Source organism: Populus alba, chromosome 19 (assembly GCF_005239225.2).
Source record: "Populus alba chromosome 19, ASM523922v2, whole genome shotgun sequence".
Classification (NCBI taxonomy): domain Eukaryota; kingdom Viridiplantae; phylum Streptophyta; class Magnoliopsida; order Malpighiales; family Salicaceae; genus Populus; species Populus alba.
This window is the reverse complement of record NC_133302.1, coordinates 3,827,852-3,854,488: the sequence shown is the minus strand read 5'-3', so window position 1 is coordinate 3,854,488 and position 26,637 is coordinate 3,827,852. Positions and strand designations below refer to the sequence as shown.

General features: G+C 34.4%; 1 protein-coding gene across 1 annotated transcript; it reads left to right on the top strand.

Moving 5' to 3' along the window:
* Positions 1–10,976: 10,976 nt before the first annotated feature.
* LOC118052576 (uncharacterized) lies at positions 10,977–13,797 on the top strand. Its single transcript, XM_073406974.1, is given in 5 exon segments — positions 10,977–11,640; positions 11,794–11,861; positions 11,863–12,353; positions 12,452–12,768; positions 13,670–13,797. Coding segments are annotated over 5 exon segments (1,668 nt in total).
* Positions 13,798–26,637: the final 12,840 nt, after the last annotated feature.

Genomic DNA, 26,637 nt, shown 5'->3' with positions numbered 1-26,637 from the left:
AAATAATGTAGAATGATAAAATCATAAGAGAAAATGAGAAAAAAACAATCCTTAACTGTGTCAACTTTTAAAACTCGTGATCCATGTTATCATATCAGAAGCATGACAAATAGAAAAATCATGAAATTTAATCCCCAACAAATCAAATACTGAAGGATGAAACTGGGCAAAAAAAATAAATCAAACAAAAAATTGTAATTAAAATAATGAACGTGAAAATAAAAAAAATTAAATTGGAGGGTTAAATTAAAAAGAAAAAACACTTTAACAGAAGAAAAAAGAAATCAAAAGAGTAAGGGCTAAATTAAAAAAATAACATATACTTTGATTGAAGGATGAAATTGAAAACAACAAAACTTTAATAAAAAAAACCAAGAAAAAAAAAATAAAAATCAAAAGAATAAGGACTGAATTAGAAAAAAATAACATAAAAAATTGTAATTTAAGGGCTAAGGACGAGAATAAAAAATTAAAAACATAAGGACTAAAATTAAAAAAAATAGAAAAAACATGCACTTTCTCTATAAAAGAGAGAAAAGAATGTAGAAAGAAAAATAAATGTCCACCAACAACAAATCATTATCATGTGCCGCACCAAGAGGAAAAGCTAGGTGAGGCGGCGATTCCAATAACATGGCAGAACAACAGATTTGGCCACTAGAAGAAGTAACATGAGCTGTTGCCCAGCGGTTCAATTTTTTTTAGTGGAGGGGTAATTTTACTATTAAAAGAAGTTAAAAAAAAAAAACAAAAACAATCCATTTCAATCATTTAATGATCAATTGATCATTGAAAATGACCATTTCATTACTTTAAGCTTTCTTCAGGCAGCCTATATATTAACTCTTGAAGTGGATTGCAGACTAAGGAAGATGGCTCCTGCACTCTCTCCATGGGAACAATTAACTTGGAGGCCCAAGATTTGAGCCTTGCTCCTGATGAAGGTACACACACACACACACACACACACACACACACACACACACACACACACACATATATATATATATATATATATATATATATATATATATATATATATTTAATTTGATTTTCATACACTCTTCGATAACGCAGTCATCAAATGTGATTGTATTTCCGAATTCTGTAACCATGTTAGTAATGTGAAAGTAAATCCGTGTTTTTTTGCAAACATTTCTTGGCAAGGCATTGTAGAAGCCACCAGCTAATCATCCCAGAATTAGACGTTGAGGTTTAATTTTGATTTATGCAGTGGGAGCCTTGCTTGAAGTAGCAACACAACTGGGCAAAAAAGGCTGGAATCGCAATATGGAACTGTGCAATGATACAATTTTACCTCTAAAGCCAGATGCTGACAATAAAGTTGTTTGCAATTGCTCAGTTCCTGGAGAACCGTGCCACGTTGTTGCCATGTATATCTCTACACACTTACCACTCCATGCTTTTATTTTCAATTTTAATTTGAGGTCTGAAGGATTCTGACTGGGCCAGTCCAGGGAATTAACAAATTACTCACACTCATAATGCTTCATAATTTTGCTCGATTCTTTTTATTAAGTTATATACCAATATCATGTATTTTTTTCTCTTGATTTCAACATTAAATATGCTGGTAGTGGCATTTTATATATTTTTTTATGAATTTATTTTAATTTTATGATTTAAGTTGCAGGTTTAACAGATTAACTCGGATTTACTTTTTAAATTTTTTTTTATCTTTTTTAAATTTAATATTTTTTTAATTGGGATTAGTTATTTTTTTATTTAATTTATACGAGGTTATCTTGATCTTATTACCTAGATCACGGGTTTGATAGGTAAACCTGGGTTGATTCTGTTTAATTTTTAGTCATTTTTTAATTATTTTTTTTATTTTACCTTTCAACAACTGATTTTATTTTTCAATTTTATCTTCCATTATTAGGCTTTTTGAGAATCGAGTTTTTTTTAGTTTTTTTTAATTTGATTTTCGTTGAGTTATTTCGGTCTAAATGATTTATTTATTTTTTCTTTAATTTGATTTCAATTTTCAACATTAGATGTATTAGAAAAATAGCTTTGTAATTTTTTTATTTGCTTTTTTATGAAGTTATTTTGTCTCTTGTTCTAGGTTAAAGGTTTAATAGATTAGCCCGGCTCTGCATCATCCTCCTCCGGAAAGAAATCGAATCTAAGACCTTCAACTGGTGTAGGAATAAACAACCAGTTGATCCCAAAAGCCTAGACAAATGTTAACGGACAAACTTATTCCTATATTCACTAGATAATAAATATAAAGGTCCTATTATGTGAGCATTTACATCGTGGTTCCCACCACGATTTCCACTCTAGGAGGAAAAGGATGCTCTGTTTTCTCCGATTGTTTCTGTCCTGTTTGCTCCGATTTAGCGTACGGTCTGATCCTAACCTTTCTTGTGTTATAATTTGTTTAATCATATCGGTTGCCATGAACATTTTTATTTCTATGTATAGAGCGATATTCAGTGCACATTAATTGTGGGGGACCAGAAGCCACCATTGGAAACACCGTCTACGGAGCAGATGATGAGCCAGGAGGTGCTGCAAAATATGTGTCCAAAAGAGAGGATTGGCAAACAAGTACCACAGGACATATCTGGGATGTTGATTCTTCCTCGTATAACTACAAGGCAGAAAACATGTTCATACTCAGAATGGACAACTCTGTATTGTACACAAATGCACGCTTCACGCCTTTGTCTCTCACATACCACGTTCGCTGTCTGGTAAATGGGAATTACACAATCAAGCTGCACTTTGCAGAGATAGTAATGAGGGATAACAGATCCTACTACAGTCTAGGAAGACGGATATTTGATGTTTATATTCAGGTATCTATTAATTAAAAGATCATAGATTCATTCCTTCTGCAATAGGTGACAGCTTAATTGAAGAATTGTTCTCGCAGGACATTGTTGTGCTGAAGGATTTTTATATAGTGAAGGCAGCGGGAGGGGTGGATAAGGTATACATTCATAATTATACAGCACCTGTAACCAATGGAGCTTTAGAGATCCGCCTTCATTGGGCTGGGAAAGGAACCACAAGGTCTCCCACAAAAGGAACATATGGTCCTCTAATATCAGCCATTGATGTGGAATCTGGTAGGTTGACATATAATGGAATGACATGGTAATGAAGTAATAATTAGTACTTTGATCTGACAATACTTGCTCTTGCTGCAATTCTGTTTCTGCCTAGACTTCAAGCCTCCTACTAAAGGCAGGAGGAAGAGATTCATTGTCGCTGGGGCTGTGGTTTTGTCATTATTCCTCGTTTTCATACTTCTATCCTCTCTCTGGTGGAAAGGTTATTTGGGAGGAAGGACATCGAGGGATCGAGGTACAGTTGATACATTTATTTGATTTTGCAAATTCTAGTGAGGAATCCAGTCACTAAAATAACACGGCAATAAGCAATTTTCTGCATCTTATTTGCTGTATGTCTATCCATGAATGCATACATTTGTCAAAGAATTATCTCAATCCAAAAACGAAGCTAAAGGAATGGTTTTATATTACTCTCTCTAAGAATGGTTTTTTCAATGGGAATTACCAATCTCAATGCTGTTTAATTGTAGGACTGCAAAAACCATCTGTGTTCTTCCTTTGATGAATCATTCATGCAGAACAACTAATAGATACATATCCTCTTTGTTCCTTGGGCAGAACTTGTTGGGTTAGATCTGCTTACTGGTATCTTCACCTTCAGACAAATCAAAGCCGCAACGAATGACTTTGATCCAGCAAACAAACTTGGAGAAGGTGGTTTTGGCTGCGTCTACAAAGTATAGAGCAGATTTTTGTTTTCGTCTAGCTACTTGTCTACTATATTATTTCTTTTCTCTTATCGAAGCATCAAGGAATGGCCTCAGTGAACTTATTTTGTTTGTCTAAAATTATTCTTATTATAGGGAGTACTATCAGATGGCACTCCTATTGCGGTTAAGCAGCTTTCTGCGAAATCAAAACAGGGGAATCGTGAGTTTGTGAACGAAATAGGCATGATTTCTGCTTTGGAACACCCAAATCTTGTTACATTGTATGGATGTTGCATTGAGGGGAAGCAATTGTTGCTGGTATATGAATACATAGAAAACAATAGCCTTGCGCATGTTTTGTTCGGTAGGCCTCTGATCACTTCCCCATAGTATCTTATGTAAAGTAATGGGAAAGAAAACAAGTTCTTTTAATAGCATTTAGATAGAATTAGTGAAGAAGAAATTGATGGGTTGGGTTATGCATGATGATTACAGGGACAAAGGAAATCCAGGCAACGAAGCTAGACTGGCGTACAAGGCAGAGGATATGTGTAAGTATAGCGAAAGGTCTGGTTTTCCTGCATGAGGAGTCGACACTCAAAATCGTTCATAGGGACATAAAAGGTACCAATATCCTTCTTGACAAGGACATGAACGCCAAGATATCTGATTTTGGAATGGCCAAGCTTGATGACGAGGACAACACCCACATCGACACCAGAGTTGCTGGAACAAATATGAGTTTCTGATATTAAACAAACTGTAAGGAAAACACACAAGTATTGTCATTTATCTAAGATACCTTTTAGTCTTAAACAGTATGATGCTGTGACTGGGCTCAAGTGCCGATGGAAGGGTTAGCTTAAAAATATGTGGTAGGCAGGCATCTAGAGTTCAAATCACACACTTGCAGGGTTCTGATGGACCAGGGCCTCCCCATCTATGGCTGTGTTCCTCTAAATGAACACATTATCATCCAGGGTTCGAAATCCTGTTTAGGCTGCAAGAAATATAATTTTGCCTATCGAAAACAAAAACAAACAATAGACATTTAGCATTTTTTACATGTTTTAGAGAAGCAAACTAGTAAATTGTCTCTGAGTTATTCTTTCTGTGCAGGGGATACATGGCACCGGAATATGCATTATATGGTTACTTAACTTACAAGGCAGATGTATACAGCTTTGGTGTTGTAGCATTGGAAATTGTTTCTGGGATGAACAACGTCAAATTTAGGAGGGATGAAAATTTTGTATGCCTTCTAGATTGGGTAAGTTATGCCCATTTAGTCTCTTAATTGTCTGTTCATGTACTTACTCTTGGTCAGCTATATATCTTTTTTTTTTTTGTTATTTCAGGTTCTATATTTACAAAAAGATGGGGACATAATGGAGATAGTTGATCCAAGATTGGGGTCTGAATTCAACAAGAAAGAAGTGGTTAGAATGATCAATGTAGCCCTGCTATGCACAAATCAATCTCCAGCACTTAGACCTACAATGTCTACAGTATCTCCTTAGCTGTTTTCTTCTCCGCCACACTTGATAATACTTCATTGACTAATGCTAAATGTATGTTAGCAATAGCATTGCCATCCATCTCATTCCATTTTGCATTATCAGTGATCTCCACGGGCCGATCCCCAATTGCTGCCAAACAATTGTCTTTCCTTAAGATTGCCTTTATTCTCATTTTTCACAGTGAGAAATTGCTCCCATTGAACCTCTCAATCTTGTACTTTAATGCCATTGTATTCACCGAGATTTATTCAGATATCACCGTTTCACAGTTCTGTAACGTATATGAAAATAATATCGTGTGAATAATACTTCACTAAGTAAGTTCCCAAGAAAGATTAGAGGGGTCACAAACGGTCCTGCTTAAAACCCAATCTCCTTAGACAAAACTTCCTAGACTGTATTTAATCACCGCACTGACTTTCTATATACGCCAATAGTAACGTATGTGAACAATATCGTATGGATGAATAGTGTCGTATAAGTGAATAGTATTGTAGACGTGAATAGTAATCGTATACACGAATAACTTTTGTGTGTTAACAACACCAACCAAGAAGGCTCTGATACCACTGTTAGGATACTGGCATGCAAACCCGACAAGACAAAAGGCAAGGAATGGAATAAAATGAGAAATGAGACATACAAGAATTTACGTGGTTCACCCAATTAGGCTACGTCTACGGGCAAGTATAGAAGAATTTTACTAAGTAATGTGGGAATTACAACCTCTCTCAGATAATAGGAGAACAACTAAGAATCTCTCTATTACTAGGAGAAAATACCTCACTTACTCTCTCACAAATACCTCACAACTTTGTGGGATTACTCTCTCTTCACTCTTCTCTTCTTCTTTCTATCTTGGTGTGCAAAATAACCTTGGAGGCATTGCCTATTTATAGGAAGAGTGAGGGGGACAAAGGCCATAAATCATGACACTAATTATGCCATAAATCATGGCATCAATTATGCCATAAATCATGGCACCAATTATGCCAACAACTCCACTAATTTTTTGTATTCCACCAATTAATTAAGTGGTGGCTTTACACATTAGATAGAACATGGGATGGTCCTTCATCTTCATCAGCCTAGGATCTGTATCGTGATCATTAATAATGATCCTAACATGTACGGATTGTTGAAGATTCAAGATATTCAAAGCCTTAGTAAAGTCCTCTCTCTCTCTCTCTCTATATATATATATATATATATATATATATATATATATCCTCACTAACTGTTATATATATTAAAGTCTGTTAGAATACTAGCATAATAATAGGAATTGTTTCCTTAAAGGTAAGGGATAGATTAGTTAATAATATTATATTAATAAACTACCTCTGCTGCTATATAAAGAGGATAGCCTTGTAACATTAAAGCAATGAAATTGAATATAGTGAACAAAAGATCAATACTGAATACTGAATTTGTCATGGTATCAGAGCATTGGTATCCCTTAAAACACTATTGAATTACTTCTTTTTTTATTCCACGTAAAACACCACTGAAATCCTTATTTCTTATCAATAAACAGCATCATGCCTTCTTTATCTTCTTCATCATCCTCGTCTGCCTCTCAAAAATCTTTGTATACCTTCATCTTCTTGATCGTTTTCCCAAACCAAGATCTATAATCTTGATACAAACCATCCTTCATGAAACCATATTCTTGATACAGATTCTATAATCTTTCTCTGTTTTACATTAGGTTCATCACGCTTTCTGTCTTATAGTCTTGCTCACAATCTTGAAATCTTGTATCATAATGAATAACAATACAGAAACCACCCCAATTATTCATGTTCAAACCGAAAACACATGATTCACCACCAGTGTTATTCTTACTGAAAATAACTACGATGTATGGTCACAAATTATGGAAATGCAAATTGCAGGAAGAGAGAAACTTGAATATATTATGGGCAAAACACAACCCCCCCCCCCCAAGATTCAAATGCATCCTATGCAAAATGGTATGCTGATGAAACACAACTTTTCTCATAAATCAGAAAGCTTTCTCCTTGAAACATATTGGACGCCCTTTATCAACATACTATGGTGATCTTGTGGAAATCTTCCAAGAACTTGATCATCGTGATCGAACTACAATGAAAGATCCTGACGATGTCATTACCTATAGAAAATCTGTTGAAAGATTACGGGTACATATTTTCTTGAACGGATTAGATGCTGAGTTTGAACAAATACAAGGAGAGATTCTCAGAAAAGATCCAATATTGGATCTTGAAGAAGCCTATGCATACGTATGTCGTGATGCTGTTCGTAGAAGTACTCTAAGCAATGAAACTGATCATGGTGAATCATCTCTGATGATGGCATGATGAGCCAAACCTAGAACATATTTTCGGACATCAGGACCTCAGAATAAAAGCTATGAGATTGGAAAAGCCAAATCAGAATATGTTTCACTCATTGCAGTGAGACTGGTCATCTAGGATATATGATGATGCGTGCTCACGTGGACCTCCTGAGTTCAAGCGGATGCAATGATAGCTTTCTTCGCTCGTGAATGATGGGTGTCTTCAAGTCACTTTAGAGCATGCCAGCTTTTTCTAATGTTTAGAAAATTTTGTGGTTTTGTTTTTGACGTTTCAAGATTTTCTTGCAGTTGGGATCACACACGTGATCTGAGTTTGGTCTTTATTGTTTGTGTGACGTGTCCTTCATCTTGTTTGTTTGCGGATACCAAGAACAGTCGCGCTAAGCTCTTAGAACAGTTGCCCCTTTTTTCTTTTTTTCTTTCAAATTCCTACCCATCCTAAAGGTAAACAAGAATTATTGCTAATGCATCAATGGAATATTCTCAGGTACTGTTTGTGGTCCAGCCAACCTGGTGAATTCAATGATGGATCTTCAGCATGGAGCCCTGATGCTTCTTGGTCCCACAATGAATGCCAAGGTTGCCTTTGAATTGTCAGAGAGGATTCCTCATTTGGGGTTGAGGATGAAGGAACATTGCCACCGTGCAATGGTTTACGCCACCAAAATAAAAAAACTAGGCCTCAATGTCATTTACCCAGGCCTTGAAGATCACCGTATAGCACGCAAGAATCACTAATTAATTCGGTGAATTTTACTACACTTGCTGTCATCACTCGTCGAACCATGTGCTATGCAACCTACAGCACTGTTTCACACACCAATTCCGAGCCAGCCAAACATCGAATTCAGATGATTTAAGAGTACTACAACACTAATGATGAGAGTTGCATGGCCTTACCTGCCATATCAACCAAAAAAAGTTGAAGAAAATTCTATGTTCATATAGATTCTAACAAATTAAATCACACAATGAGATCTGCCCAATTCACACTGTAATGCATGGCCGGCACCTAACAAAACAATGCATGTTACCCTTGCAGATGGGTTTTCAAAGAACCTCGGAAACTGGCACCATTTTAAAAGAAAACTTTCATAATTACATTACTGGTGAAACACTGATTAGTTATCAACAACTTTATTCGGTTTTATCATCTGTTTATTAAAGATTACTTTTCAAGTTATCTTTTATTTAAAAAGGTATAAAAATAACATATGTTTTTATTTTTTAAAAATTTATTTATAACATCAGCATATTAAAACAATTTAAAAATTTTAAAAAAATTCAGAAAATTTAAAAAAATATAGTTGAACCGTAAAAACAATATGTTCTGATTTATAACATCCTGTTTTTATTCATTTTCTTTATCCTCTCCAAGCACTACTAGAAAACCAGAGAAAAACAATAGAATTACTGATGGAATTATTTTGTTGGTAATTTTACCGACGGACATAATTCCGTCGATACAACGGTCGGTATATACCGACAACAAATACACATTGATGATCCGGTCGGTATATACCGACGGAATGTATCCGTTGGTATATATCGACCGTATCACCGACGGATTATATAGTGTTTTTGAAAAGTTGCAACAGTGTGATGAAGTGGATTTCTTTCAGACGATTTTACTAACGAAATGACCGAGGGATTCAAACCGGGATCTCCGTACAGTGACGTGACACATTTACCGGCAGAATCACCGATGGCTTGACCGACGAACACGTTCCATCGGTGATTCCATCGGTAAAAGCCAATATATACCAGTTTGCCAACACTCTCTTCCTCTATCTCTCCTTCTTCTTCCCCATCCCCACCCTACCCCCCCAAACTACAACCAACCACCCATCCCAACCCTCCCCCTCTTCTCAACACAAGTTAGCACTCAAGTTTGTTATACTTTTGTACGTGGTCAAAACAATATCCATTCTTGTGGATTTTATCATTTTTTATAAGTAAATCTATCCTTTTTAGTTTTAACTTTTAAATGTGAATTTTATTGTTTTATTTATTATATGTTTTTTGTTAACATATGTACTTGTTTGATTGTCATTTGTCAAAGAAACTTGTAGTATGAATGCATAATTTTGTAGTTGTTATAGTTTGTTTTAGATTTTGTCAACTTATATTTGTTTGTAAATTGTTGAAACTTTGTTTGAATTACACCGAATTGGATGTGTTGTGATGAAATAAATAATAATTTGTTTAACGAGTCCGTTTTAATTTTTATCAATTCTATTGCGAAGTTGTGATTTTCGTAAATTTATATATGTATAAATTTGTATGGACGTTGATAATTGATAATTGATAATGAATATTTAACATAAGTGTTTTTTTAGTTTGTTGGATAATGTCGAGGCAAACAAATATTTTTGTTATGTTTATTTATGTAACATAGTTAATTAATACATGTTGTTGTCATAATTTTATAGAGGTTCGATAGAAGTCATGGATGATCGTTCATGGATGTATCGGGACTCAACTCAAGGATTGCGGAGGATGGATTATTGTAATGGGGTTCAGGGTTTTATTAATTTTGCAACATCTATCCCGATGAATTTTATTGATGGCGGTATTAGGTGTCCATGCAGAAAGTGTAAAAATAAAAATTTTTTGAATCAAGATGTTGCAACGATGCATCTTCTAACCAAAAGGTTCAGAGAGGATTACCTGTTTTGGTACGCACACGAAGAACTATTTCTTCCTAATGAGAGCATGGTAGAAAGGGTGGTTGGGTCAACTTCTAGTGCTAGCAACATGCATGAAGTTGAAAATGACAATAGTAATCCTTACAGGAATATGGTTATGGATGCAATGAGAATGAGTGAAGGTAATGTCATTGAATGTCCAATAGTAGAAGAAGAACCAAATGCAGATGCAACAAGGTTTTTTGATCTATTGAAACGAACCATTATGGGATGGCTGCACGAACCATAGTAAATTATTGGTCGTAGCACAGGTGTTCATCATCAAGTTAGATCACGGGTTAAGTGAGGCCGGTTATGAAAAGATTATTGAATGGGCGAGAAGCATTTTACCTAAAGGTAACAGGTTGAAAGAGAACTTCTATGCTGCCAAGTCTATGATGAAACCCCTCGGTTTAGGATACCAAAAGATTGACATGTGTCCTCACTTCTGCATGTTATACTACCTTAAAAATGCTGAGTTGACCGAGTGCATGATATGTGGGCATTCCCGTTACAAACCTAGAACTGGTAGAGGGAAGACTCTTGTGGCATATAAAAAACTTGGATACTTCCTAATCACACCTAGATTGCAAAGGTTATTTATGTCACCAAGGACTGCTGAGCACATGACATGACACCAATCACATCATGCGGTTGATGGAGTGATGATGCATCCTTTTGATGGAGAAGCCTAGAAACACTTTAATAGTGTGCATCCTCACTTTTCAGCTGAATCAAGGAACGTGCATCTTGGGTTATGTACAGACGGATTCAACCCATTCGGGTCATTTGCTACTCCTTATTCTTGTTGGTCGGTCATACTGACGGTTTATAACTTGCCATTAAGGATGTGTATGAGGCCGGAGTTTATGTTTTTATCTATGGTCATACCAGGTCCGAGCAGTCCGGGATGGAATATAGATGTTTATCTTTTTTCGTTGATTGATCAGTTGACACAGTTTTGGTCCTCTAGAGCTTTGACTTATGACATCTCGAGGAAACAAAATTTTATTATGAGAGCGGCTTTGATGTGGACCATCAATGATTTCCCAGCTTATGGACTGGTTTTTGGTTGGAGCACGCATGAAAAGCTAGCATGTCCATACTGTATGGAGAACAACAAGGCATTCAAGCTGACAAACGGGGGTAAAGCTTCTTTTTTTTACTGTCACCGTCACTTCTTGCCACCGAATCATAGGTACAAAAAGAACAGAAATGATTTCTTTGTTGGAAAAGTTGAAAAGGATGTTGCACCCCCGCGTCTTTCCGGTGAAGAATTGTTTGATGTTGTGTCAGAGTACGGTGACATTGTGTTTGGTCTCCAATCAGGTAAGTAGAAGTTTCCTGGTTTTGGTTTAACCCATAATTGGGTGAAGCGAAGTATCTTTTGGGAGCTTCTTTATTGGAAGACCAATCTTCTCCGCCATGACCTTGACGTGATGCACATTGAAAAGAACATGTTTGAGAACATTTTCAACACCGTCATGGATGTGAAGGGGAAGATAAAAGACAACATCAAGTTTAGATTGGATATGGTGTTGTTTTGTACATAACTGTAGAAATATGGAGTTGATTTGTAATGGGTCACGAATCACAAAACCAAGAGCAAGCTTCGTGTTAGATAAAAACACACAACTACTAGTCTATAAAAAGCTTAAGCGTTTGTGTTTTCCCGATGGACATGCCTCGAACATATCAAGGCTGGTTAATACGGAGGAATGCAGATTATATGGAATGAAGAGTCATAACTGCCATGTGTTTATGCAGACACTCATCCCATTAGCTTCTCGTGATTTGTTGCCAAAGGGGATATGGGATGCACTAACGGATATCAGTTATTTCTTCAGAGATATATGTTCTACTAAGTTGAATGTTGATCACATTGAAAGGCTTGAAACGAATATCGTCGAGACAATATGCAAACTTGAGATGATATTCCCTCCATCATTTTTTGACTCAATAGAGCATCTTCCTGTATATTTACCATTTGAGATAAAAGTTGGAGGACTTATCCAGTATAGATGGATGTATCCATTTGAGAGGTTAGATATTACAGTTGCTATGTAATTTATAATTATTTTTTTTTGTTTTTTTTAATTGATCATTTTTCCATTAATTCTATATATTTATATATATGCAGGTACTTGTTCAATCTTAAAAAAAAAAAGGTTAAGAACATGGCGCATATTGAGGCGTCAATATATGAGGCCTATATTGTTGAGGAGATCTCAACATTTATCTCATACTATTTCGAACCTCATTTGAGATTGAGGATCAACCATGTTCCACGACATGATGATGGTGGTGAAGTGCCTTCAAGTGAGAACTTGTCAATATTCTCCAATCCTGGACAACCAACACCTAAAAATGCTGTGAGGGGAAGATATTTGTCTGAAATAGAGTTCAGACAAGCACACAATTATGTCCTATTTAACTGTGATAAGCTTAGACCTTTTAGTAAATAAATAGATGTTCGACTTAAACTTTGTCAAGAGTGTACTATTTATGTTTTGTGATACCATGCACTTATATAATTTAGAACAACCTTGCAGGCAACATCGACGATACTTACTGTCTAATAACTCATAGCTGACCGAATCCCAAATCTTTCAATTACAAGATGAACAATTTGACATGTGGTTTAGAACACATGTAAGTCCTATCACAAACTCATTATCTCTTGTAATGTAGGTAATTGTACGTCAATATTACATAATATCCGTTTATTGATTATTGTTGCATTTAATATACAAGGTTTATCAAATGGGAGGTAGTGCTGCTATTTCACTATCTTTACTAAGCTTGGGCCCTGAAAGAAAAGTCAAGTGCTATAACGGGTATTTTGTCAATGGAATGTCTTTCATACTGAAGAATACGGTCATGGAAGAAAGACATACAATAGCGGTGTTTGTGTTAAGGGATCGATTTCTAGTGAGTTTGAAGTTGACTACTACGGTAGATTGGAAGAGGTCATCGAATTGCAATATCATAACGAGTAGAATAAAATTTTTTTATTCAAATGCTATTGTTATGACACAACTAACAGAGGAATCAGAGTACATCCTCACTATGGTCTTGTTGAAATCAACTCAAAAGCTAGACACCCCAACATAAATGACGTCTTTGTTTTCACAAAGCAATGCCAACAAGTTTATTACACATACACCCCTTCCTTTAGAAAGGACCGATCAAGAGTTGATTGGTTATCCATTTTAAAATCCAAACCCAGGGGTGATAGATGAAGTCTTTCAAGCTAGTGAGTTGGTTGAACCATACTGAGTTGCTCCTTCGATTGACTTAGAAGAAAATTTGATTTTTTGTGTTTTTGATGATAGTCTTGTTGATGTTGACGCAAAAGAGTTGAATGATGTTTTCAGCTCTAATGGACTAGAGAAAGTTGATGAAGAAGATGATAACCACATTAAAGAGTGCGATGAAGCTGATGATAACAATTCAATTGAGGAGGAAGATGAAAATGCTGACTAAACATGTTGTAACGCCTTATTTTTATAATGTAATATTAAGGATGATATTTTGGAACTTGAAATATTTATTCTTCTTTAATTGTTAGCTCTTGTTATTGTGTTGTGCGTGCTGTAAGTTTGCAATTCAACATTTTATGCAGGAGGATAAACAGAAATACATGGAGGTTTTGCAAAAATATTGACAGTTTCACCAACGGATATACTGACGAAATAATACCTGTCGGTATTTCACAGAGAGTTGCAAAAAATTTACGGAATTTTAACATTTTCATCGACGGATATACCGACGGAATAATACCCGTTGGTATTTTCACTGAGAGTTGCAAAACAATTATGGCCCCTGCCACTATCACCGACGAACTCACTAACACTTGGTGCACCTCCTGAAGCGCACGCATGTCAAAGCGGCAGGTCAGTCGGCACATTTACCAACGACCGTGGAAAAACCAAGACGCCCGTGCTCTGACACCCGGTTACCAACGAATTTGCTAACATATCAAAAAGTCTGGCGGGATTTTTGAATTTTTCGGTGCGAATATCAATTAATTACCAACGGATATTACCGATGGAATTTAATGCCACCGACAATAATAAATGTCCGTCAATAATTTTGATGGAAAAACTGCTATATAAATCCCTCCCTCCCCCCTCCGGTTTCATTTTTTTTCTCTTGTTCTTCATCTCAATTTCTCTTCTCCTCTTCTCCTCTCCATTTTTATTACGTTTTTATTCAAGATTCTGTTGTTTTGGTGCTATTTGGAGCATATTAAAAGGTATGTATTTTTCTTTCTTTATCTTTGTAAATTTTTTTTATTTTAATTAAATTATTTTTCTGGTGTTCTTTGTTTTGTGTATTGTTTGTACAATACAAGTTTCACAGTTTTACCGACGGAAATATTTCATCGGTGTGTGATTAGGAGTTCGTCGGTGATATCGTGATTTACTGACGGCCACATACCGTTGGTAAATTTGTCGGTGAGTGTTTGAAATACCGACTGAATATATTCATCTGTAAATTCGTTAGTAATTGTGGCAGCTGCTGTCAAATGCCGACATATTAATTCCATCGGTAACTCTATCGGTGAATGTATGAAATACCGATTGAATATATCCGTTTGTAAATTCATTGGTGATTGTTACTGTCAAATGCCGACTGATTTATTCCGTCGGTAAAACCCTTTGTAATAGTTTTTTCTAATTTTTTTTTAATTATTTAGAATACATAATATAAAATTATATAAATTAATGGTGATAAAAACCAATTATGCAAATAAAATTTATATTAAACATAAAAAACATAAAATCAAAGTTAAATAATATTCATTACAAAATGAATGTGTTTCAAAAAAATATTAAATGAAATTTTAAAGGTAAATAATGTTTATTACAAATTAATATAAAGGTGGAGCTAGAGAAGGAGGAGGCTAGTGGTTATACGGCCAAAAAGGATTAGGCGCACATGTTCCACTATGTGATGCCATGTTCATAACCATTTCGCGAAGCTCTTCATAAGCCCTTTTTTATTGTTCAGACTCCGCTCTTTGTTGTGATTGAGACGCTTGGAGTTGTACGTACGCCTCTGATAGGTGGTCATATTTTTCGATGAGCTAAGTCGTATGTTGCTGCAAGGCCACGAACGCTTTAGATTGGGAGCTCCCCACAGTTGAAACACTACGGGCCGACCGCAAGTTGTAGGTCGTAGTGTTGGAGAGCCCGTAAACCTGATTTTTATTGAGTCCGCCTGACGATCCAACCTCCAATCCATAAATCCGGATCGAATTCCAGATGGGTCAAAGGATCATCCCCGTATCTCTTCCTCAACCGATTATTATAGGTCTCCTAAAAATAAAAAAAGTAATCATCATATTCAATTCAATAAACATAATAACTTACAAAATAAAATGGTTAAACAAACATACCATGAAATGTTGAGCACAGTTGTTAACGAACTGTTGTACCCCCTTTTGGAGGTCTTGACTCCACACACGCTTCTCCAAAAACAGCTTTATCGAGCTCGGCTCACGTCCAAGTGACGTAGCTTATAATGAAAAAAATTTATTAACAAAAAATTAATTGAACGATATATTTCATTTAAATTAATCTTACCATCCGTTTCGCATGTGCAGCAAACAGAATGGAGCCGCCGGTGTGCGTTGTCACCGAGCCATGAATTGGCCGATTTCGGTTGCCGGCACCAGACTGTGAGCGTCATGTGAACCGCTCAGACATCATGTGCTCAAGATAGTGCCGCCATATATCTTCCGGAATGTATATTGGTTTGAAATCCCTCCAAACCGTAACATCGTTCCAACCTTAGAACCCCCTATCCCTCGCTGCTTTTTTTTCCCTTTTTTGTGCTTCGTACCAAAAATCACACAACCTACTTCACACAACCAAAAATTACATTTTGAAACATAAATTTTTATCTAAAAAGAATCTTGTATTGTTTTCGATGTTACTTAGTTGCTGCGTGATTTTCCCACACCCTCCTCACAACAGTGTTATGGTCACTCTCCCAGCAGAATTTGTCCTGTGTATAAATAATTAATTTTAAATAAAAATAATAATTTATTTATAATTTATTAGAAATAAGCTGAAAATTATAAATTAACACCAACCTCAAATCTGTCAAACCATGCATTGATTTCAGGCATCCATTCAGGATGCCTGGATATCTGATTCCATTGAAACAATGGAATCTCTATCGATGATTTAAACGTCGATGATATTACTCAGGTGACCTCAATATTTGTGAACCTGAAAATAAATGAAATTAATGAAATAGTGATTACTTCATAAATTATGTTATAATTTTTTTTTGAAAAAAAAAAATAAAACCTTAACAAACTTACATTGAAAGGTCGTCCTTTCACTGTACCTTGTACTTGCGAGTAAATTGATTCCGCTGCGAAGGCATGCTGCTTCTACGTTGTGAACTAGTGCTGGAAGAGGCAGCATCGGTTGACGGCGCAGGTGGTGTAGGTGCCTCTTCTTGAGAGGCACTTAAGGAAATATCATCCTTGCTTCTAGACGAACTAGCTGCAATCGTACGTGAACGACCAACTCTTGTTTTCATTCTACGCATCTACCTAATTTTATACAAATAATTATATAATTAAATTCAAATGTTAAAAAAAATTCCACAGCACCTCCCATATACTAGATACTACCCATATCCACAACTTGCAAATATTAACAATAGCCATAACCAATTGACCCAATCTATTCTAATTATTCCAACATATTCAATTATTAATCCTAAGGTAAATTCAACATTAAGAATTACAATTCAACAAATTATTCAATAATTATGCCAATACAACAATAAAATATATTCAATAAATTAAAAAAAAAACTCTAAACTAACAATTAAAATAAATGGAAAAAAATAAACATAAATCATGCAATAATAGAGTAAAACTAATAATTATTCCAAAAATATTCAATTACTAATACTAAGGTAAATTCAACATTAACAATTACAATTCAAAAACATTATTCAATAATTATGCCAATACAAATAAACAATAAATTAAAAAAAAAACTCTAGACTAACAATCAAAATAAATGGAAAACCTTAAACACAAATCATGCAACAATAAAAGTAAAATTAATAATTATTCCAACATATTCAATTACTAATTCTAAGATAAATTCAACATTAACAATTATAATTCAATAAATTATTCAATAATTATGCCAATACAACAATAAAATATATTCAATAAATTAAAAAAAAAATTCTAGACTAACAATTAAAATCAATGGAAATAATTAAACACAAATCATGCAATAATAGAGTAAAATTACTAATTATTCCAACATATTCAATTACTAATTCAATATTCAACAAATTAACTAATAATAATTATGTCAATACAACAATAACAAATATTCAATAAATTCAAAAAAAAAAACTATAGACTTTAGGAATGAAATATGGTTACCTTAATAATGTGTTGAATTCAAAACTTTATCTACAATACAAAAAATACACCAAAACAAAAAACATAACAAAAATAACAATAGCTAAAAAAACCCCTTAAAGTAAAATGAAATAGAAGAAACAAATACCTTTTAATCTGATGAAGATTCACAAGAAATCTTGCTAGAGATTCTAGGTGAAAGCTTTGAAGAATTGAGAGGAAAAAAATCCAAATTTAAGGTGAAAACGGAGGAGAAGAAAAAATGAACCAAAGGGGCGGTCGCTGGAACTTATACGGCAGTTTTACCGACAGATTCACCGATGGAAATAAAAAATTATTTTTATTTTAATTTAGTCCGTCGGGAAGTATAAAAAAACCATCGGTAATTTTTGAATTTTGCACCAAAATGTTCAATTACCCTCCATATTTTTCGCGATCCGTCGATTATTCCGTCGACAAGCTAACGCAGTCAGAGATGCATTTAATGCACCACCCTTTAAAATTCGCACAGTCCGTCGGTATTTTTATCGGTAACATTGACCCCCCGACAACTTACCAACGACAGTTAATTCGTCGGTATAGTCGTCGGTGATTGTGCATTTCAAGACAGACGTGAATCCATCAGTATGGTCGTTGGAAATTATGGCATTTCAAGTAATTATTTTCAAACTCTCTGTGAAATGCCAACGGACGTGAATTCGTAGGTATGGTCGTCGATGATTATGGAATTTCAAGTAATTTTTTACGAACTCTCTATGAAATGCCGACAGACGTAATCCGTCGGTATGGTCGTCGGTGATTGTTGCACTGTACAAGAAAGGTTGTATTTGTATTGCATATTTACCTTCCTGCAAAAACTTAAATGATAAACTATCCATCACACAAAACAATAACCACAGTGCTTAAACAATAAATATTTTATGTTACAAAATATATCATCCATAATCTAAATTACATGAAAAAAGGGTTTTACATAGGGTTTCATTACATAATCTAAATTGCATGATAGTTAGTCAGAATTGTTTTCTTCTTCTTCGTCATCAATTGAATAGTCATCACCTTCATAGAAATCTTTACGGTTACAGTATAAAGCTATATCCAATCTAGCTTTGATGTTGTCCTTTGTCTTCCCCTTCATATCCATGACGGTGTTGAAAATGTTCCCAAACATGTTCTTTTCGATGTACATGACGTCAAGGTTATGCAGAGCAGATTGGTCTTCCAATAAGGAAGCTCCCAAAAGATTCTTTGCTTTACCCAATTATGGATCAAACCAAAGCCAGGAAACTTGTACTTACCTGATTAAAGGCCAAACACAATGTCACCGTACTCTGATACAACATCATGCAATTCTTCACCAGAAAGATGCGGGGATGCAACATCTTTTTCAACTCTACCAACAAAGAAATCTTTTCTGTTCTTTTTGTACCTGCAATTAAATGGCAAGAAGCGACGGTGACAGTAAAAAAAAAGAAGTTTTACCTCCGTTTACTAGCGTGAATGCCTTGTTGTTTTCCATGTAGTATGAACATGCGAGTTTCCCATGCGTGCTCACACCAGAAAGCATTCTATAAGCTGGAAAATCATTGATAGTCCACATCAAAGCTGCCCTCATAAGGAAATTTTGTTTCCTTGATATATCATAAGTCAGAGCTCTGGAGGACCACAATTGCACCAACTCATCATTCAACGGTCAAAGACAAACATCTATATTCCGCCCCAAGCTGCTTATGACAGTAGATAAAAACATGAACTTCGACCTCATACACATTCCCGGTGGCAAGTTATAAACTGTGAGTATGACCGGCCAACAAGAATATGGAGCAACAAATGACCCAAATGGGTTGAATCCATCTGTACACAACCTAAGACGCACATTCCTTGATTCACCGAAAAGGGAGGATGTACATTGTTAAAGCATTTCCACGCTTCGCCGTTAGAAGGATGCATCATCACACCATCAACTACATCATGTGCATGGTGCCATGTCATGTGCTCAGCAGTTCTTGGTAGCATGAATAACCTCTGCAATTTAGGTGTGATCAGGAAGTATCTAAGTTTTTTATATGCCACTAGAGTCTTTCCCCTGCCAGTTTTGGGTTTGTAACGGGAATGCCTGCATGTCATGCACTCGGTCATCTCAGCATTTTCAAGGTAGTATAACATGCAGAAGTTAGGGCACATGTCAATTTTCTGGTATCTTAAACCGAAGGGTTTCATCTTGGACTTCGCAGCATAGAAGTTCTCTTTCAGCTTGTTCCCTTCAGGTAAAATGCTTCTCGCCCATTCAATAATTTTGTCATACCCGGCCTCACTCATCCCGTGATCTGACTTGATGGTGAACACATGTGCCACAGCCGATAATCAGAATGTATGTGGACCATCATGATCTTCAAATAAAGTATTTTCTATAGTAGCACCATGAATAGTGCATAGCAGAGCAGTGCCCAATACACCGGCAACTGCAGCCATCCCATAATAGTTCGTCAGAATCTTTCAACAAATCAAAAAACCTAGCTGCATCTACATTAGGTTCTTCTTCTATGATTGGACATTGACTGACATTACCTTGATTCATTCTCATTCCATCCATAACCATATTTCTGTAAGGATTAATGTTATCATTTGCCGCTTCATGCACGTTGCTAGCACTAGAAGTTGACCCAACCATCGTTTCCCCCATTCTCCTCTTACTAACAAATACTTCTCCATATGCCTACCAACACTGGTAATTCTCCATAAACCCTTTGTGTAGAAGATGCATCATTACAACATATGGATGCATATACTTTTTATTTTGACACTTCTTGCATAGACACCTAATACAGCCTCCAGTAAAAAATTTGGGAATAGATGTTGCGAAATTAATAAAACCCTGAACCCCGTTACAATAATCCATCCTCCGCAATCCTTGGGGTGAATCTCGATACATCCATGACTTATATCAAACCTCTATAAAATTATGATGACATCATGTATTAATTAACTAAGTTAGGTAAATAAACTTGCAAAAATATTAGTTTACCTCGAGATTATCCAACACACCAATCACAACTTCTCATAAATATTAAATATTCATTATCATTTATCAATGTCCATACAAATTAATATATATAAATTTACAAAAATTACCACTCCGCAATACCATTGATAAAACTTAAAAAAGTAAGCTACTAATTATTTCAAAACAACACTTGTAATTTGATAATTCCATAAAGTTTTAACAATTTACAAACAAATATAATCTTACAAAATCTAAAACAAACTATAACAGGTATAAAATTATACATTCATATACTACAAGTTTGTTTGAGAAATAACAATAAAACATGTACATCTACTAACAAAAGACATATACTAAAAAAACAATAAAATTAACATTTAAATGTTAAGATTTTAAAAAGATAGAATTACTTACAAATATTGATAAAATCCATCGGCAAATTAGAACACAGATGCTATAACCATAAAACTTCAAGAAATATAACTTGTTGTGGTGAGATGAGGGAGATTTTTGTTTGGGGGCTAGTTGTTTGCAGATGGGGAGAGTTGGGATTAGGAAGAAGAAGGAGAAATAAGGGAGGAGAGGGTCGGCAAGCAGGGAATTATATTAAATTTTTTTGACGGTTTCACCAACGAAATAATTCATCGGTGAGTCCGTCGGCTATTCTGACAAAAAAATCAACACGTCATCGTATGGATTTTCCATATTTAATCCCTCGGTGATTCTGTCGGCATTTTAAACGGTGAACCAGTCACGTCACCATACGAATCTGGCATTTCAAATCCGTTGATAATTTCATCGGAATGTTTAACGGTGAACCGGTCACGTCACTATACGGGGCTGCCATTTTGAATTCGTCGGTGATTCTGTAGGAAAAAATCACCTCGCCAAAACCTCCACGTTAGCGACCCACCTTTTTTTTTTTTAATTCTGAACTTTTCATCCGTAATTCAGTCGGTAACTACTGATGAAAAGTGTCCGTCGTTAGTTACCAACTGAATTACGGACGAAAAAAGTTCCATCGGTAATTTCAACCTCAAATTACCAAAAAACATATTTCTTCGGTAAATCCGTTGCTATTAAGAAAATTTCTGGTAGTGGTAGATAAAATCTATAAATCAACACACTATTAAGGTAAGCATTTTTTATTCCTAAATTTATTTTGAATTTATGTATTGTTTTTTAGTTTTGTGTTTAGGATGTTTTGTGTAGTGTTCTTTAATTTTTTTTCTTTTTATTTATTAATTTTATGATATTATTGTTTGTATTGCCATAAATGTTATTGTTGAATTTATGTTTAAAATATTAATTGAAATATAGAATTAAATTTAATTAGTTTATCTTAATTTTAGAATATTATTGTTTGTTTTGCAATAATTGTTGTTGTTGAATTTATGTTTTAAATGTTAATTGAAATATATAATTAAGTTTAATTAGTTTATCTTATATTTAGGATATTATTGTTTGTTTTGCAATAATTGTTGCTGTTGAATTTATATTTAAAATGTTAATTGAACTATAGAATTAAGTTTAATTAGTTTATCTTAATTTTAGGATATTATTATTTGTTATGTTTTTTTATTATTTTGATTAATTTTAATTGTCATTTATGAATTTCTATTGATGTTAGTTGAAAAAATATAGATTTTGAATTTCTATAGATGTTAGGTTGTATAGAGTTGATTTTGCAATATTTGTGTAATTATTAATATTTATAGGTATGAAAACTGTGGGTAGTCTCTAATATATAGGAGGTGCTGTCGAATTTTTTTAAATGATTGAATTTTCATAGATGTTAGGTTGTATATATGATGTTGCTGGAGTCAATTGGATTGTGGTTCTTGTAAAGATTGCAGGTTTGTAAACTATGGGTAGTCTCCAGTATAAGGGAGGTGCTGTCGAATTTTTTTAAATGATTGAATTTCTATAGATGTTAGGTTGTATATGATGTTGCTGGAGTCAATTGGATTGTGGTTATTGTAAAGATTGCAGGTTTGAAAGCTTTGGGTAGTCTCCAGTATAGAGGAGGTGCTGCCAAATTTTTTTAAAATAATCAAAGTTAAATTATGTAATAATTCGGGTATATTTGTGTAGTTAAATCTACAGCACGTCGGCAGCAAACTAATGCAACTAGTTCTTCTAGCAGCGAGGAGGACATCTCTTTAGGTGCTGATCACGGCGAGGCATCCGCATCAACTTGTGATGCTGGCTCTTCTAGTGTGCCTTCATAGCGCAGAGCTGGTGTGCCTTCACAGCAGGGTCAATTCACCCGCAAGTACCTAGCACAATGGAAGGATGACCTCTCAATGTAAGTTTGTTTAAGTTTTAGTTTTTTATATGTACTTATAACATAATTTATGAAAAACTAATTAATTTTTTATTAATTTAATTTAATTTCAAGATCACAAACATTGAGATTAATTTAAATGAAATATATTGTTAATTAATTTGTTGTTGATTATAAATATATTTAACTTGCAACTTTTTTTTCTTACAGGTTACATCTCTTAGACATGAGCCGAGTCCAATGGAGCTATTTGTAGAGACACACGTGCAGAGTTAAGACCGCCAAAAGGGGGTGCTGTAGTACATGGACAACCATGCCCAACACTTTATGGTATGTTCGTCCAATCATTTTATTTTGTATGTTATTGTTTTCTTGAATTGAATATGATGATTTAAAAAAAAAAATTCAGGAGACCTATAATAGCCGGTTGAGGGAGAGATATAGGGACAATCATTTGACCCATTTGGATTTTGATCCGGATTTATGGATGGAGGTCGGATCGTCTGGTGAACGCAATAAAAATTGGGTCTACAACCTCTCCAACAGTACGGGAACACAACGGCTGAAAACTTGTCGTTGGCCCGTAGTGTCTCAACCGTTGGGAGCTCTTCATCAGTATCAAACACCTAGTCAGAGGAGTTCGTAGCCTTGAAACAACAATATCAACGCCTCTCGATAGATTATGATCAGCTCCGTCAAATGGTTATGGAGATTAGATCAAAGATGGGTGATGATCCATGTGCTCCCTTTTCCCCGTACGATTCTGGTAACAACCAGCCTCCTCCTCCTCTGCCGCTATATTAGTTTATTTTTTTTTTTTAAAAAAAAATAAATTTGTAATGAATATTTGGATGAATATTATTTAACATTGTTTTTACATTTTTAATCTTTAAAACAAATTTATTTGGTTATTAAGTTTTTTTCTTGTTAATAAATAATTTTTTTTCGTATTTTAAATAAGTATCGACGGAATTACAGACGGAAACATTCTGTCGGTATTTAACCGAGAGTTGGAAACAAATTACAAACCATGCCACTGTAACCGATGAATATATTCCGTCGGTAATTTCCATTACTATTATCGACGGATATATTCCGTCGGTATTTTAAAGAGAGTTCTGGATATCTGGATATTTACCGCCCATGCCACAATCACCGACGGCTATTCTGTAGGTAAATACCATTGGAAACACAGACGGAATTATTCCGTCGATAAAATGCTCGCGGGGAAAAAAAATTTAGCGCGCTTCGTCGTCTGTGAAACCGTCGGTGTTCCACAGTGTTTGTTTTTTTTTTTTATTACTAATAGAATTTGCAACGGAATGAGAAATTGCCGACGATCAAAATTCCAACGTACATATTCCGTCGGTAATATTTTTACCGATAGTTTGTGTACCTCACACCGACAAATCTAATTTGTCGGTAAAACTGTTTAATGGTGTAGTGAAGAGACTTTTGTGAAAAACTATACTAGGGGGTTTTTGGGTTGGGATATAACCTGTTTTTTCATTACTTTTGTGGAAATTTTATTTTTTTATTAATATCAAATATATAGTTTTTAACAAAATTTATTTCAAAAAAATAACTTCTATTAAATTTACAAACATACTTGACAATACAAACATCCCTACAAAAATAAAAAGGGTTAAACAGTGATATTAGGGTTTGATTTAGACGTCACCCCTGACAGAAAAGAAAAAAAGTTAGACAGTGATATTAGGGGTTGATTTAGACGTCGAAGGTGGGTGTAGGACGGCAGGACCTGTATTAAAGTTCCTTTTGTTAGCAAACAAAGCATTCATTTCATAGGAGCTTTAAAGCATGGAAGTGGTCCAAAGTCATTGATTTGGAAGTGGTCCAAAGGCATTCAGAAGTTGTAATTGTTAGCATACAAATACAGTAGCATGGCAAAATGCTGGTCCCAACAAAAATAATTCGCTGCCAATAATGTAGACCGACAGAAATTGATGTATGTATGATGTTTGATAAAATATCTAAGTCAGAAGTTGTAATTTTTAGGATACAGATACAGTAGCAAGGCCAAATGCTAGTCCCAACAAAAGTAATTCGCTGCCACCAATTCACACCAAGCCAATAATTATGAAGTGAATTCTTGTATTTTTAAAATAAAAAATACAAAGCTACATGTTTATTATATTCTCACTGTCTAATAACCAAATGCTATTTTAACAGACTAACACTACTACTAGGGTTACAACAAATTACTTCATTGGAGATGCATCAGCGAAGTTCATAAATGGAGCACCTCATCAGAACCAACCTCTCTGCTGGGAAGCTTTTATTGTTTTCCAGGTCACTTTAATTGGAACTTGTCCTTTCCCTTTAATGTTTGAAAAGACTATATACGTCAACGGTTTTTTTCCATGGCCAGACTAACAAATTCCCACACATTCAAGTCATGCCCAATTGATATAAATTTGTTTCGAATTAAATTGTCATATTTACGAGTTAGAATTTAAAATTATGATGATAATTACTTTTATTTATGTATTGACTTAAATTAGCTTTGGTTAACTCTCCAAGCCTTGCCTAGTCGACCCTCAAGTTGGTATTTAAAACTATGATAATAACTATTTTTATCCTTATATTAACCTAGGTCAACATGAATTGACCCTTCCATATTGGATTTTAAAATTATGATAATAACTAATTTTATTTTAACATTGACTTAAGTCATCTATGGTTGATTCTTTTGACCTGTGACTTGGGCCTTGTCCTTGGTTAACACCTGAGTCAGATTTTAAAACTATGATAATAATTATTTATATCTTTACATGTCTTAGTTTGATCATTTTAGAATTAAAAGTTTTTTTATAAAAACATTTTAGAAATAAATAATATTAAAAATTGTTTCTAAAACATGTCATCTCTGCCTCATATTTTAAAAATACAAAATTTCATTTTAAAATTATTTTTATATCTTTATCTCTTTTACTTCAACTAAATATATTTTTAGCTTCATCGTTTTTGTTCCTATTATCTCGGCAAAATAACTAAACAATACCTAATAAAACGTTGATATACCATCTTTTAAGAAACTACCAGTGAGTCTCTTCGATGGTTTTGTGGATTCAAAGAATTATAGCCTATCTTTTCTCCATTTCACACACAGATAAATATGTGACCGCGGGCCAATATGCTAATAGGTTATTAAATTATGTTTGTTTTTAATCTTTTTAGAATTGTTTTATTTTTTTCCTTTCACCATCCTAAATTTTTTTAAAAAATAGAAACTCTAATCAATTGAACTATTATTCAAACTTTGACCATTAACTTGCAATATCAGCACCTTTCCAATTAAATATTCTCTCTCTCTCTCTCTCTCTCTCTCTCTCTATATATATATATATATATATATATAATTAAATTGCTATTGATCTAGAAGCGCGGGTAAATATGTTAATAACTTATTAAATTATATTTATTTTTAATATTTCTAATTGTGTTATTTTTTCCTTACAACGTCCTAAATTCAAAAAAAAAACTCTAATCACTTTACTTATTATTCAAACTTTGACCATTAACTTGCAATATCAGCACCTTCCCAATTAAATATTATTTTAGGAGCTTTTTACTCTTATTTGTTCTTTCAAAACAAATCAA